Source organism: Lepidochelys olivacea, assembly GCF_965140295.1.
Source record: "Lepidochelys olivacea isolate rLepOli2 genome assembly, chromosome: 3".
Classification (NCBI taxonomy): Eukaryota; Metazoa; Chordata; order Testudines; family Cheloniidae; genus Lepidochelys; species Lepidochelys olivacea.
The window spans coordinates 47,127,744-47,143,205 of NC_140413.1; the positions used below are offsets into that span (position 1 = coordinate 47,127,744).

At 44.0% G+C, this 15,462-nt stretch overlaps 1 protein-coding gene across 2 annotated transcripts in view; it reads left to right on the forward strand.

Annotated features, from left to right (window-relative positions):
• The first annotated feature begins 5,472 nt into the window (after positions 1-5,472).
• The window catches only part of HCRTR2 (hypocretin receptor 2), a 68,925-nt gene continuing 58,935 nt past the window's right edge, over positions 5,473-15,462 (forward strand). For both annotated transcript variants that reach the window (XM_084623603.1, XM_084623604.1), the window contains exons 1-2: positions 5,473-5,562; positions 5,956-6,253. In XM_084623603.1, coding sequence (XP_084479729.1) covers positions 6,028-6,253 — 226 coding nt within the window. In that variant the 5' untranslated portion in view covers positions 5,473-5,562; positions 5,956-6,027. The remainder of the gene's footprint in view (positions 5,563-5,955; positions 6,254-15,462) is intronic.

The following is a 15,462-nucleotide window of genomic DNA, read 5'->3' on the forward strand; positions in this document are numbered from 1 at the left end:
ATAAATTTTCCTGGGGATTGGGTAATTCTACAATTTCAGGTATGTGAAAAATCCAGTCTTTTTAAGCTACACCTCGAGGAGGTGCTACAGCCTGATGGAGCCATTGTCTGATGAATACCATTTAGGAACTGGAGTCAAACTGTGAGATTGGATTGAAGTGTCTGACCAGCATGCTGAGACAACAGATGTAACTGATTGGAAGTTTCATGGGTGGATGAAAAGCAAGTTTAATGAGGTAAGGATACCAAGCTTACTCTTGTCCAAGTCAGTGCAATTAAAATGACCCGGGCCTTGTCCATGAAATAAGGAAGGTACCCCTTAGTGCTAGACTGAACTGGTTTTATAGCCCCTACATGTAGAAGAGTAGTGACTTCCGATCTCAGCAAATGATTGTTAGAGGAATCCCTGACAAGGGACATGGAAAGGGGTTGGGTGGGAGAGATGGAGGCAAAATGAATGAATAACAGGATGTGTTTACTTCCAAAGCCCATTTGTTGGATGTTGTTCTCTCCCATGCAGGCTGTATCCAGAGTGGTGGAGGAGGGGAGGATAGTGCAGAAGATGGTTCAGGCTCTCAACCAAGCCATCAAAATTGTCATTTAGCTGACATGGATGGCTGGGATAAAGTAGCTGTGGCAGCTGGTTGGCTTCTTTGAGTATCTTGGTCTCTTGGCTGGTTGTTCATGTGGCCTGTGGAAATTCGAGAAATGAATTGGCAAGATCAATGGGATATTTGAGACTTGCTAAATTTTCTTTTATTTGCAGGTGTATACATTTTGAGGGATCTAAGGGTAGCCCTCGAGTCCTTCAAAATTTGAAGCAACTCATCAGTTGATTTAGAGAATACTTGTGGCCATCCAAAGGGAGGTCCTCAGCAGTATTCTGCGATTCCCAAAAGAAACTGGACACCTAGCGCCAAGATGGTTGTCACATCGTGATCATGGTGGAAATGGACCAGGCTGCCATATCAGCTGCATATAAGGAGGACTGTAATAATGTTCTCATTAAGAGTTGCCCTTCATTGATGTCCTTAAATTGTTTGCAGTGTTCCTCTGGCAAATGCACAATAAAGGTGTTGAATTTATTGTAATTCAGATATGTCAAAACAAGGCTGAGCACTTGGTGGTTTGAAATGCAATGTTACAGATGAGTAACTCTTGCGACTGAAGAGATGAAGTCACTTCTGCTCCTTGCTGTAATGAGAGGACTTTGTTTTGTGCTGTCTATCACACTTATCTACTGTTTCCACAAGCAGAGAATTCAGTAAAAACTCTGAGTACTTGGCTAGAACATAATATTTTTGTTGGCACGTTTACAGGTAGTGGATGCTGTAGCCAGAGTCTGCCAGATAGTCTTAGCAAGTTCTAATAAAGCCAGATTCACAAGAAGGGCTGAAGGTGCAGAAGCTGAAGCATGTAAAATGTCCAGGAGCTTATGATGAGTCTTGGACCTTCGCTATAGTGATTTGAAACATATATCCACTATGCACTTCATCAGCTCCTGAAATTATCTAGTTATTTGCCATGGATGGTGGTGGAGGCATTAGACTCATCCATCAATGAGGAGAGATTCATGTGAGGTGTTACCTCCTTGTCTGCCCTTGCCTCCTGCTCCTCAAAATTTTTCTCTGGTTGGTGGGGTGTGAGTGAGGGCTCAGGGGAATGGATCTGCCTATTTGCCCTAAAAAAGTGACTCAGAACATTTAGGAATTGTTGGCAGTACATGACCCAGGGGTCCCAATAAGGACACCTGGGAGAGCCCATAAGGTGAAGGAGGAGCCGTCCACCATTAGTAACACCAGGGAGACAGAGAACAAGGTCATCAGAATAGGTAAAAGAATGGTGTCTTGCAGACTATACCATTGAATTGAAATCTGAGAATCAGAAAACTCATCAACGTTTTCGGGGAAGGGATGATAACTGTTTGCTCTGGATTGTCAACACTGGGGTAAAAGGAGGTCTTAAAGAAAAGTGTGGAGTCTGGGACCTAGATCTCCATTACTGCTGGGGGAATTCTGCACCACTGTGCAATGCAGAATTTTGGAGAAATTAATGGGTTTTGCGCATAATTTTCTTTCCCCTATAGAAATGGGCTTCAGTGCTCCTGGCTGCCACTAGGGGCCACTGGACCCAGCAGAGCCCAGCTTGCACATAGACACGACTGAGGGGAGATGGAGAGTGTAGAGAGTTCTAGGCAGTTGCAATTCCCCGCACGCCCTGAGGGAAGGAGATGGCGGTGCACCAGGAAACTCCATACAAGCCTGGGTCCCAGAAGCAGACTGTTTCTCCTTCTGGATCCCTGGGCAGTAAGGGGGCAGGTGTCTGGGCTGGGCGGGGGGCAGTGGCTGGGTTTAGGGAGCGAGGGCATGGGTGTCTGGACTAGGGGAGGCCACAGCTGGCATCTGGAGAGGAGGAGGGTGGATATCTGGGCTGGGGGGCCCTCACAGCTGGACTTGGGGAGAGGGGTTGTGGGTGTCTGGACCCCTAGCTGGATTCTGGGTGGTGAAGGGGGCAGAGAGTTTCTTTAACTCTCTACTGCTGGGGGAATTTTCATGTGTGTCTGTATTGTTACCTGTCAGCACGTCTGTATTTTTAAATTACCAAAATAGTCGAAACTGGTGTGATTGTGGCTGTGATTATGTGATTATTTTGACAAAAAAACATTTGCAGCATTTTAAAATATTGTGTGCAGAATTTTTAATTTTTTTGGCACAGAATTCCCCCAGGAGTACTCAGTGCACATAAGTCATGGAAATTCTGGCTGATCGGCACAAGATCCTTTAGAAAATCTAAACTTCTGTGATACTGATGCATAAGTAAGAGTTGGACACAATCCTGTGGAGGCGAACATTGGTACTGAGGTAGGGACCTTTCCTGGATGTGTTGGTGCAGCAGATGAGTGAGTACATCCAGACTCTGACAATATCAATGTAATGGTCCAGCTCACTGGGATGGGTAGAATCATAGGACTAGAAGAGACATTGAGAGGTCATCTAGTCCAGTCCCCTGCCTCGTGGACTAAGTATTATCTAGACCAGGGATTGGCAACCTTTGGTATGCAGCCTGTTAGGGAAATCTGCTGGCGGGCCAGGCCTGGCTGGTTTGTTTTCCTGCAGCATCTGCAGGTTCGGCTGATCGAAGCTCCCACTGGCTGCGGTTTGCCATTCCAGGCCCACAGGGACTGCGGGAAACAGTGGCCAGCACATCCCTCGGCCCACGCCACTTCCTGCATAGGTCATGTTTTCTAGACCTTTAATCATTTTTGTTGCTCTTCTCTGGACTTTCCAATTTGTCCACATCCTTCCTGAAATGAGGCACCCAGAACTGGACACAATACTTCATTTGAGGCCTAATCAGCGCAGAGTAGAGCGGAAGAATTACTACTTGTGTCTGCTTAGAACATGCTTGCTAATATATCTCAGAATGATGTTCACGCTTTTTTTTTTTTTTTGCAAGAGCATTACATTGACTCATATTTACACTTGTGGTCCACTATGGCCCCCAGATCCCTTTTCACAATGCTCCTTCCTAGGCAGTCATGTCCCATTTTGTATGTGTGCAACTGATTGTTCCTTCCTAAATGGAGTACTTTGCATTTGTCTTTATTGAATTTCATCCTATTTACTTCAAAATGGTCTGAATTTTAATCCTATCCTTCAAAGCACTTGCACCCCCTTCCAGCTTGGTATCATCTGCAAATTTTATAAGTGTACGCTATGCCATTATCTAAATTATTGATGAAGATATTGAACTGAACCAACCCGAACTGATCCCTGTGGGACCCCACTCATTACGTGCTTCCAGCATGACTCTGAACCACTGATAACTACTCTCTGAACAGTTTTTTCCAACCAGTTTTGCACCTACCTTATAGAGTAGTAGTTCCATCTCAGTTGCATTTCCCTAGTTTGTTTATGAGAAGGTCATGTGAGACAGTATCAGAAGCTTTACTAAAGTCAAGATATACCATGTCTATCGCTTCCCCCACCCCACCATCCACAAGACTTGTTACCCTGTCAAAGAAAGCTATCAGGTTGGTTTGATAGGATTTGTTCTTGACAAATCCATGCTGACTTTTACTTATCACTTTATTATCTTCTAGATGTTTGCAAATTGATTGCTTAATTGTTTGCTCCATTATCTTTCCAGGTACAGAAGTTCAGCTGACTGCTCTGTAATTCCCTGGATTGTCCTTATTTCCCTTTTTATAGATTGGCACTAGATTTTTCCCCTTTTCTGGTCTTCTGGAATCTCTCCCAGTACCACAGCTACCAAAGAGTCTGGCGTTCTAGACCTTTTTGAAGTAGAATGTCAGCTCATATAGAAATAAACACTTGAAGCAGAAGAGGTCTTCATCATTGAGCCTCATTTGGCAGAAACGAGGCTCTTGGAGAGCCTTACACATTTTCCCAGTACTAGAATCACTTGGAGCCTCGCTATTACTCCCTTTGGTACCTGATGTCTCCAGAACCTTCTTCATAATCAGCAATCCAGACTTCTTGGAAGGAGATAGATCATGCCTGCTCCTTTTGTTGGTACCCATACACTTAGAGTACTGGGCTTTTGGTACTTCCAGCATGGACATAGGTGCCACATCTCCCAATGCTTTTGTGACTGAGACCCAGAGGTGGATAGGGTACCAGTCTACATACCTCTCAAGGGTCTTGGTGAACAGGATCTGGAGGTAGACTGAGCACTATATATGCTCAGATGCTGGTGGCCAGGGGGGTCCTTGGATCCTGGATCAGAAGCCAATCCTAGAGCTTGCTCCATCGTCAATGGTTTGACTTTATTTCCCTGTTTATGAAATCTGCTGTTGAATGGGGAGCAGATCTTACACTTAACCGGTATGTGTATGTCTCCTAAACACCAAAGGTGTCCAATGCTAGCTGGGATAGCCTCCTATCAGGAAAAACAGCACTTTAAGCATGGGGATCCCAGGGTACCCCAGATAGTAAAAACGTCCAGAACAAACCCTCAAAAGGTAGAAACAACAAATCCCAACTAAACTAACTATGACTAGGCAAAAGGGAAGTAGGCATGATCAACATTCCATCTCAGGCTGAAGGCAGTTGAGGGTGGTTCACTTGTGCAATCCTATATATCCTTGGTATGAGGCATGAGGATATGTAGGATTGCATGCACAGGCTGAACGGGCACTGCTATCAAAATCTCAGATCAAAGATGCAGGAACACATGTGCCTCTGAAGTAGAGCACCCATTGGGACACTATGCAAAGAAGATTTCCACATCTACTTTAGCCGCTTACCCAGCAGGACTTGAAGGGCTTTCCGAGTCACCAGCCACTGATTTCAATAGCTCCCCCGATTCCATCTCATCTGCTGCTGCTCTTTTTTCTCCAAAATTGAAGTTTTAGTGATGTTTAAAGCTGGAACAGGACAGGGGAGACGTGGTGGGGGTACAGAGAGCAGACTGCTAGGGAAACTTGGGAAGAAAGAAAACTGGGGTCACAGAAAGGGGCATGAGAGGAGGGACAGTAGCATAAGGAAGGGTCTGTGGAGCTAGGGAGGGCAGTTTTGGAGCATCAAGGACAGGTGTAAATGTATGTCTAAGGATTCCTAAATGTGAGACACACATTGCATGAGCACACTTGTATATACGGGCAGTGAGGCAAGTGCACTCTTACTTACAGGTTGGATCACATATACTCTCACATTTGGAAGCAAACTGCCCGCTTCTCCTTCTCCCCCCAAGGATTTACTGTGTATTGCAGATTCTGTGCCAGAATGATGCATTTGTAAGCATATGCTGTACCGGCTCCTGTGTCACTGCAGCCTCTGATGCCAAGTCCTCATTCCCTCTCCCAGAGCTGCTGTATGTGCATCTTTGCTGGGAAGCTGCAAAGGTAGTAGGAGAAGTTGCAGAGTAAAAGGCTTGGTCATCATTGGCTCTAACTTTTTTCATTCTTTTTCTTCTTTTCATTACACATCACCAGTGTAAATGGATGGGCTTCACAGAAGCTTGAAGTACTGAGAGGTTTTGATCCAGACCCAAGCTACAACCAGTGATGTCTGAGACCAAACTGGATGATCCCCCTTCTTGTAGGAACTGGTCTTCTGTTCCAGAACTGAATGATACTCAGGAGCGTTTTTCAATCCCCTCTGTTGACTACGATGATGAGGAATTTCTGCGATACCTTTGGAAGGAATATTTACATCCCAAAGAATATGAATGGGTCCTGATTGCAGGGTATATTGTTGTATTCATTGTGGCTCTCATTGGAAACATCCTGGGTGAGTATTGCTCTACATTCCTCCCCAGAAGAGTTGTAATATAACCTGTTTGGATTGTTTTTCAAACTGCTTAAACTGTGAATAAAGAACAGCAGTGTAGTGGTGGCATTTGGGAACATTGTTTTTTGCATCTGAGAGTGAAAGTTAGATTTAGACAAACAGATGAGATGAATGTGTGTGTACCTGACAGTTTATTTTGAAATGAAAATTGCTAACTCTTCATGCCATTTGTCATGATTGTGGTATTTAACAGGCTGGTAGCATCATGTGCTACAGTCTTTTGAGACTGCTAAAAGCAGCTTTTGAGTGTTTTAATTTAGAGAGCAACATTAAGACATCCAGGTTTTTTAGCTGTTTACTAACAATTAGTTGCAGTTGTAATTAGAATCCCTAAGTAATCCTAGTATCCAAGCTAGGAAGGTTGTGTCAATGAAATGTTAATTTTCTAATCTCTGTCCAGGTGTCAGAGGTGCTGAAATTCTCCAGCCCCATTCAAATCTTTACAGATAGATGTTTTCCCTCATACAGTGCTGACAGCTGCTCTTCGACAGCACTTCTCTGCCTGGTCGTCATGCTTTTTTCATTCAGATATTCTCAACCGAGTTGGTAGAGTTTAACTTTCACATTTAAATGCATAGGCGGTCATTACTCACCTGACAGGAGCTACTCTTGGCATTGATAAATGTAGAAAACGGATCGAGAACTTGGTCTCATATCTTCAGGTTGAATCGATTTCTGTGCATAGAATGAATGCTAGGATCCAAGGGTGTAACTATGGAGAATAGGGCACTCCCAACTTTCAGTCCAGGAGGGAGAGGAGACAGAAATATCTGTCTCTCCACACATCCCCACTCATATTTCATTCATCTGTGAAGGAGGAGGGGAGGTAGCACAGCAGAAAGCAAAGAACAGTGGCTGCAGCTTCATGCAGAATTGCTGAGCAGACCCCTATCAGGGAAAAAGTGAAGGGGGTGCTGTTCAAGGGGGACTTGGAGGCAGGTACCATGGGTAATTTATGGGAGGTGAACTGCGGGGCAGGGGAAGGCAGAGAAAGAGGGGGAAGATATAGGGATCTAGAGGAGTAGGAAGGTAAGGCAGAGCAAAGGGGGAGGTTGGAGGTACTATAGTAGACCAACTGAGGGAGAGAATGTCAGAGTGACTGAGGGAGGCAAGGAGGATGTGAAGAAGGGGATGGAGCAAAGCAACATCACAAATGAAAGTTTTAGTGAAACCTTAGGGCACAGAGTTATTGGGACCTTAAAAGAGTAAAGACGGGAATCTGGGGAGGGAGGAAAAACGGTGAGTGGAATAACTAGGGGAGAGAATGGCCTTTGGGAGGAGGTGACCAAAGGGATGTGGAAAGAGGAGGAGGTATGGGAATAAGAAGAGGTTTTGAGGTAGGGAGGGGAGAAGAGGGGTTTGAGGAGAGAAGTGGATATTTGAGAGAATGAGGAAGAGTTTGGGAAAAGATGCTGAAAAAGTGAAGTGCAGAAAGAGGGGAAGGTTGACTGAAGGATATGGAGGTTGGGCAGAGTTTGGTGAGAAGTTTGAGATAATATGGGTTTGGGAAAGAGGAGAGATTGGAGATTTGGAAGTAGAGGGAATATTCAGGGAGAGGGAGGGAGGTTTTACAGAGCAATTGGGAGGAGGACAGTGTAAGGTGTTTGAGACAGATGGGTATTGTGGAGCAGTGGGTAGGGCAGGAAGCTTTGTGGAAAGGTACTAAAGTGAGATTCAAAGACTTGGATGTGTCAAGAGGAGAGTAAAGAGCCTGGGAAATGAGGAGGTTGGGGGAAGAGGTAGCACAAGCTGATAAATTTGAGGTGGAGGATGGTAGGAGAAGTGCAGAGCCATGGTGTGGAAGGAGCAGACAGTAAGGACAGGCAGGAGTCTGGAGGTAGAGAGAACAGCGAAAGTGGTTGGACAGTAAAGGCAGAGGAAACTTGGGGGGGATAGGAAGGATGGAGGAAGAGGAGCTTGTGCATAGGTAGCAGATTTGAAGATAGAGGAGAGAGAAGAATGATGGGGGAGAAGGAAAATGCCTTTAAAATAAGGAGAAGAAGCTGGGGAGCATGAGGAGGCTTAGGGGGAGCTGGTAGTGACTGAAGAGAGAGAATGTGAAGGGATTAATGAGGAGCCAACATCCTTGGAAACTAAAAGTACCAGCCAAAGGGTAGCTCTCAGGAGAAATAATTGAGTAATATCAAGGAAAAATATATATAACTCTTTAGAATCTAATGTAAGCATAGGTTTATAAAGAAATGTTCCAGCAGTTATGTCCAGGGCTTAAATGCTAGGACAAGTAAATCATGCCACACAATTGGAGGAGAATTAAGGATGCATTCAGGGACCGATTCTCCAAGTACTTGAAACCACAGGATACTGGACTCCTGGGGGGAATTAAAATACCCAGATGTCTGTTGGGTGTTGGTTACAACCAAACATACACCATCAGCAAGTATCCTGAGTTACACACAGGAAAGGGTTATAATCCATGAGCTAAAAAATGCAGCCGCAAGAGAAATCATCTTGGACTGACTTGCTACTGATCAGGAGGAACGGATTGAAAATGTGAGGCAAATAGAGGCACGATAAGGAGTGTTCACAAGCTACTTGATTTTAACAGAGTATCAAAGGGTTAATAAAAGCTAGCACTACAGAGGGATTAGATTTCAAAAAAAGCACTTAAAATTTCTATTGAACAGAATGAAATGGGAGGAATTATTCAAATCTTGACTGTGGAAAAAGGCAGAACACTCTAAACATACCGCAATAAAGGCTTCTCAGGTGGGGAGTGGGGGAAGAGAAGAAAGGACGACTGCCAGAAACAAGAAGTGGCTAGTGTAGTGAGACTTGGAAAGGGGAGGAAGCCACCCAAACAAGACTGCATAATTAAGAGTTGTAGGAAAAAATTTATGGACACAAAACATAGTGCTAGGCATAGGAATCCAGAATCTGAAAGGCTTTTGTATTGTTACAAATATATTAGAGATAGTGTAACGGGGAGAAAATTTCCATACTGAATCTTTTAATTTCTCCTCATGGTTTCAATTTTTCTAGGTCCCTTTGTGTAATTTCTCATGATAATTCACATAACATGGTAAATTTTAAGTAACTTCCATTCTAAGTATGGGAAATTCCATCATGGATAATTGACTTTTGTTTTCATTCTGTAGTCCACTTTATAAAATAAATCCTTTTATGGATTCAGTGCATTTCCCAATAGCTTCATCCCCTCACATGTGGTATCCACTAAAAAAACCCACTAAGATGTTCCTGCATTAATCTTTAAAATGATGTCCTATATCAGTAGTTCTCAAACTTTTGTACTGGTGACCCCTTTCACAAGCCTTCGAGTGCAACCCCTCTTATAAATTTAAAAACACCTTTTAATATATTTAATACCATTAGAAATGCTGGATGCAAAGCAGTGTTTGGGGTGGAGACGGACAGCTTGCGACCCCCTCCATGTAATAACCTCGCAACCCCCTAAGGGGTCCCGACCCCCAGTTTGAGAACCCCTCTTCTATATTCATCCTGTATTGTAGCTGCCAGTGGTAAGCAAACTTCTGCATAAGTAGCTTGGCCTTCTGGCATTTCAAATTGTTTTTCCTCATCTTAGCATTAGTGTCTCTTGGCCCATTGCATAAGGACATAAGATGTCATTGACAGAAATGTTTTGTAGTGGGAATTGGAGAATTGCAGCAACAACTGAAGAGACACTGGATCTCTGGCAAGGGTGCTGGAAAGCTGTGTGAGACCCAGATTAATAACCAGGAAGTGTTAGAAAGTTTGAATAGTAATATACAGACTTAAGGGTGTAAATTACACCATTTGAAGGTATGCCAATAATGCGTTCATGTTCTTTTCTGTTTCTTTAACAATCCTCTTAACCTGAATAGAAACCCAATAAAATTTCAGTTGAACTTTTTGGTCATGGTGTTAGCCATGGAGATAGGAGTGGCAGAGAACGAGCAGCTTGGAAGACTCCTAAGATCTGATTCCCCTCTCACCTAAACTACTTTTACATTGATTTAACTCTTTGGGCGTCAGGGGAATTACCTTGGTGCCCGTGAGATCAAAATCTGGCCCATAAGCTTGGGATTTGATGTATTTAGCCATAGCTAGACCCACAGTTTGAATTAAAGCTTTTGAGATGCAGTGCTGACAAAGACTCCTGCGTATCTCCTGAATAGAAAAAAAGACAAGTACCTATGTTAGAAATATTGTTGGAGAGAAGCAGACCCTGATGTTGGAAATCGGCAGACATAAACTTATGTACTTTGGCTATGCTAGGTGCAGAGATGGAAATGCCCTGGAGAAAATTACTATAGAAGAAACGGTGGAGGGTCATCGTAGTAGGGGATGACCAGTGATGAAATGGGTGGATGGTGTGCAGCAGATCACTGGAAGATCAGCTGCTGAGTGCTCAAAGTTAGTGATGGATCGTGAAGGTTTTAGAATATTCTACTATCATGTCACTGATATTCAGACATGAATAAATGGATTTATTTACTAGAGCCAGAGTGGCAACATGAATACAAAGGGTATCCTACTATGAAGCACATTTCAGACAGCTCTAGCACTGTTATTTATATTGCAGTTGTGCTCAGAGGACCCAACCAAGATCAGGGACCCACAGTGCTAGGTGCTGTACAAACACACATGAAAGTTCAGCCCTGGTCCTAAAAGGACAAGTAACATGAAAACGGAGAGGGAAGGGCAATACAATCAAACATACAATTTGTTTATGCGTCTGCATTTTATAATTTTTATAATGAAGAATTAGTTGCAGATGTCCCCTTTTGCCCCTCAATCTAGCCATCATTAACTACCAGTTTTTTTTGTAGTGCTGTAGTGTGAAGTGGGTCTTGAGGGAAATTTGGAGAAGAAGGTAGTGGATTTATAATGCTATAGGACTGTTTTCAACTCCTACACCAAATTTCCATGGGTACTGATCACTGCTACAGCTAGACTGTTCCCTGCCATTGAGTTTAAAAAGTTCATCTTCTGTATGATACGTTTAAATTGAGCAGACTGTCTGCGAAGGACATTCTGGTCATGCTGTGGTGTTGTATTTCTGTAGCCCACCCCCAATGTGGCATGAGTCTCCTCCCTGGTGCTTGCTACTTGGAGTTGCTTCTCCCTTCTCCTCCCATGGATGTGTCAGGAATCGGAGCCTGCAGCAGAGCCAGTCTCTGGGAAAACTGTCAAGTGCAGCTAGCCTGTAGTAGGCTGCCTAATTGGCTACACCACCTGATTGGCTGGAAGAGTCGGAAGATCAGCTCTGAAGCCAGCAGTCGTGGCAGTGGAGCAGCTGCTCGAAGCAGTTTCCCGCTTTGTTCCAGCCTTGGCCCCAGCCCTGCACCCGTCTTGCCTCACTCCCAGTGACCCGGTTCTTACTCTCAGCTCTGATTCCTGACTTCTGACTTCGGCTCTGACCTCTGACTCTGGCACTGATCCTAAACTCCACCTCCTGACTCCAACTCTGCCCCGGGCTCCAATCTCTGGCTGCCTGATGCCTGCTTCGACCACTACACATCACCACCCACAACCCGGTCCCTGGCTCTTTTTTGTGACGCTTGGTGGCTCCATGCAAGGTGACTCTTCCCTGTGCCCGAGACACAAGGGGTGCTACCCACTGGGGAAATGAATAATGCTACCATTGATGGCAAGGAATATTAAACCAGTACATATGAAACAACAAAAATACATTAACACAAATCCCATCAAAGAAATGACACACCCAAAACCAACAATATTACAAAGGGAGATTTTTATTGGGAGCAGGAAAATAGGATCCGAGGAAGGAAAGGGTTATGGTTAACTAAGTACTAAAACATCCACAAATTTCCCACCTCCCTTCAATCACAGCTCTTCCCCAGCTCCCTCCCTGCCCCTTTGCCAGGCTGGAGATGAGTGCGGCAGCACTGCAAATGCTGGCTGGCTTAAACAAAACCTCTTACAGTGGGTTTCCCCTGGGTGGGGCAGGGTCCTCTCCTGGCTCCATGGTCTGGAGTCCTGTGCAAATTTCAGCTGGCTCTTGGTAGTCTTTGCCTGGTCAGTTCTCTGCCTCTCTGAACACTGGTCTCCTCAGGGCTGGAACTGCCTGATGCACCAGATCCCACCGCAGTTCAAAGACTGCCTTTGTGGGAAGGGGAGTTAATCGGGGGCTCCCTGAGATGTTCTGCTTCTCTCTCAGCTCTCAAATTCAAAACTCTAAAATGAGCCTCTTTCTCTTTCAGCTAGGCTGGCCCCTCCCCCGGGGGTATGTCTGCACTGCATCTGGAAGTGAGCCTCCCAGCCTGGGTAGACAGACTTGTGCTCACAGGGCTCATGCTAGTGCACTGAAAATAGCTGTATAGACACAGGGGCTTTGGCTGGAACTCAGGCTCTCAAGCTTTCTGGAGCTGCAACAACAAAGCAACATCCACACTGCTATTTCTAGTGCACTAGCGTGAGCCTTGCTAACACAAATCCATGGCCCCAGGCTGGGAGGCTCGCTCCCAGATGCACTGTAGACATACCCTGAGGGGCTGAAAAGCCCTGGTTCATCGCTGGGCCAGTATACTGGTTGTCCATATCAACCCATGCAGTAGCCTCCCTATTGGCCTCAGCAGTAGTTTCTATTCCATTTTGTTGCCATCTGTTACACCAAGTGGGCTGGGAAATGTCAGAGGACTCTGGTAGCTGTTATTATCGTAATTCATAGGGTAGGGGCCCCTAGAGGCTCAGTCCAGAATTCCAGAAGCTGGCAAACTCCATGTGGGGTTACATTTGAAGGCCAACAAGTTTGTGATTCAAATAACTTAATAACTTTTCCCCATATTTTTCTTCTAAGGAGTAAGGCCTTGCATTCTTCGTTCATTGACTGATACCATGATCGTTTTCTATCTTCTGCTACTGTAGTTCAGATCAGAGACATAATTAAATTCATGTTTCACCATCAAATTCACTACCAATTTGATTATTTCTCAGGGATTGTAATAATTTATACATGCTCCCTAGGGCATCTGTGTCTTGATTAATTGTTCTTCAGTAGTTTACACTCCATTTTACTTTTACAGTTAGATCAACTAATAATTAATTAAGACTAATTTATTATATATTTCTAAATGAGCAGAGATGCAACATGAATGCCAGAGACCCAGTTAGGCTCTGAGGATCAATTCACTTTGAGGCATGTCTGTCTGGATTTTCATTTACTTGACAGAAGCAGTATTAGGGAGCAGTGGAGCAGTAGAGCAGTAGTTTATCTTTTTGACTCTTCTTACATTTTGCGTGTGACTTCTTTTTCAGGTCTGCTTTGTAGGGATTTGTGTGTCACCATTGTTTAGTGTCATTGTGATATACCATCCTATGTAGATTTATCTAGCGTGGGTTGCATGGATAAATCCAAAAGCAGAATTTGGCTCTGAATTTTTTTAATTGACTGGTATGGCTGTTAATTGGTTTCTAATACTGTATGTTTATCATGTGCTAATTATTGATGATTCCGCAGTCATACTGATGTGAACAATGATTCTTTAGCCAAAAAGTTTGCATTAAACCTACTTAGCAGTATCTGAAGTCTGGTTACCTCACCTGTTGCTCATTGTTAAGTTGGCAGATAGAGCAAAAATTATATATAACCCTTCTCAAAGACTAAATATCATCTACCCTGATCCTGAGCAATAAGGGACTAGGAGTGTTGTGTGTGATATATGATTCTTCTGCACTTTCACATGCTTTCTAGAAAAGGTGTCCATAGCCTTCTGAAAGGGAGAGCTGATCATGGCCGAATCCTATGCATTATATTGCAGGATGTTTTTCTCTGAAACCGGTGTCAAAAATAGCGTTGCCCCTTTCTGCACATAAGAGTGCAGCTTATGTTGGTGCCAGTGTGGGGTTGTTGCTCTTTGCTATTTTACAGGGCATGAAAGGGATGCATGATGGGATTCCCACTGTCCAGCCATCTTCTACCCTTGTACCATGAGTGTCTGCTCCTGCTGATGTGGTTTGCTGCTTTATGCTTTCTCTGTGTTTGGCGTAACAGGAACCTCACACACCAGAACTGATTGCTGTTTACAGGCAATAAGCTCTTGGTTGGCTCTCCTGTTAAAGCATCTGCACCTGTAATTAGATAATCATTGCCTCAGCTTTATGTGACACATCCATATACAAGATGCATCTTTACGAATTACAGACTTGCATGGTTTTTAAATTGATTTTACTGAAACCTCGATGGGCAGAAACTCTCAATTCTAGGGGGAGCTCCAAAATCCCCCAGTGCTTTAGGGTGCCATCTTAAAGGAACCATCCATTAGGATGTTATAGTGAGCCCCCTCTACCTGTGCCTAGCTGGTGTTGCTGGGCTAGCATGGAGGAGCAGGAAGATCAAAGCTTTGGTCCCACTTCCCTCCACCCATTCAGGCTTGTATGCATCCCCTAGGGTATCATGAGAGAGCTCTCCCTGCTATCCCTGGAGTTCAGGGATTAAAGTTCTCAAGAGTGCAAAGTGGTTCATTGTACCTACCTCAGCAACACTTGTACAAGTAGAAGGCACAATGTATCCCTCAGAGATTAGCACTAAAGTGGATTGAATAATCCTCATGGTTAGTTACCAATCAAGTGTAGAGTCAGAGACTTGAACTGTGATTGACTTCTACTGGGTTCCTTGCTCACCTGTGCCACGGTTCTTGGACTTCTCCTCTTTAACATCAGAACAGGACATAGTCTGCGTTACCATTCATCGCTAATCCTAATAAGGAAGGAAGATAAAGACATTCCACAGTACTGAAAATACTAAATCCTTCAAAACTGCCATCAAGTCATTATGTTGGAATGCAAATCTGGTTATGACATTTAAATGATTGAATCTACTAAAGCACAGAACTCCAAGAATGTGAAGCTAACATGTTGCGTATTAACTTCTTATTTTCACCTCCAGGCAGTTACTGTTTATCACCTGCTGCCTTTTAGAGGCTGGAGAACAATTTTAATACAATCCGTTAGGACCCCTGAATTCTATAAGTTGCCAAGGAAAGCATAACAAAACCAGTAGGGCAATTCTACCCTATCAGATGCCTATCCTGCATTGTACTAGAGAATGTAGGCTTATTTCTATGATGATTCAGTCTGGTGAGTTAGGTGGTTATCTGCAGGAGAATGAAACTTGGGTCTTCATTTAAAGCATGATTTTCTAGTATTTGAGCTAAAGGAGCAGACTC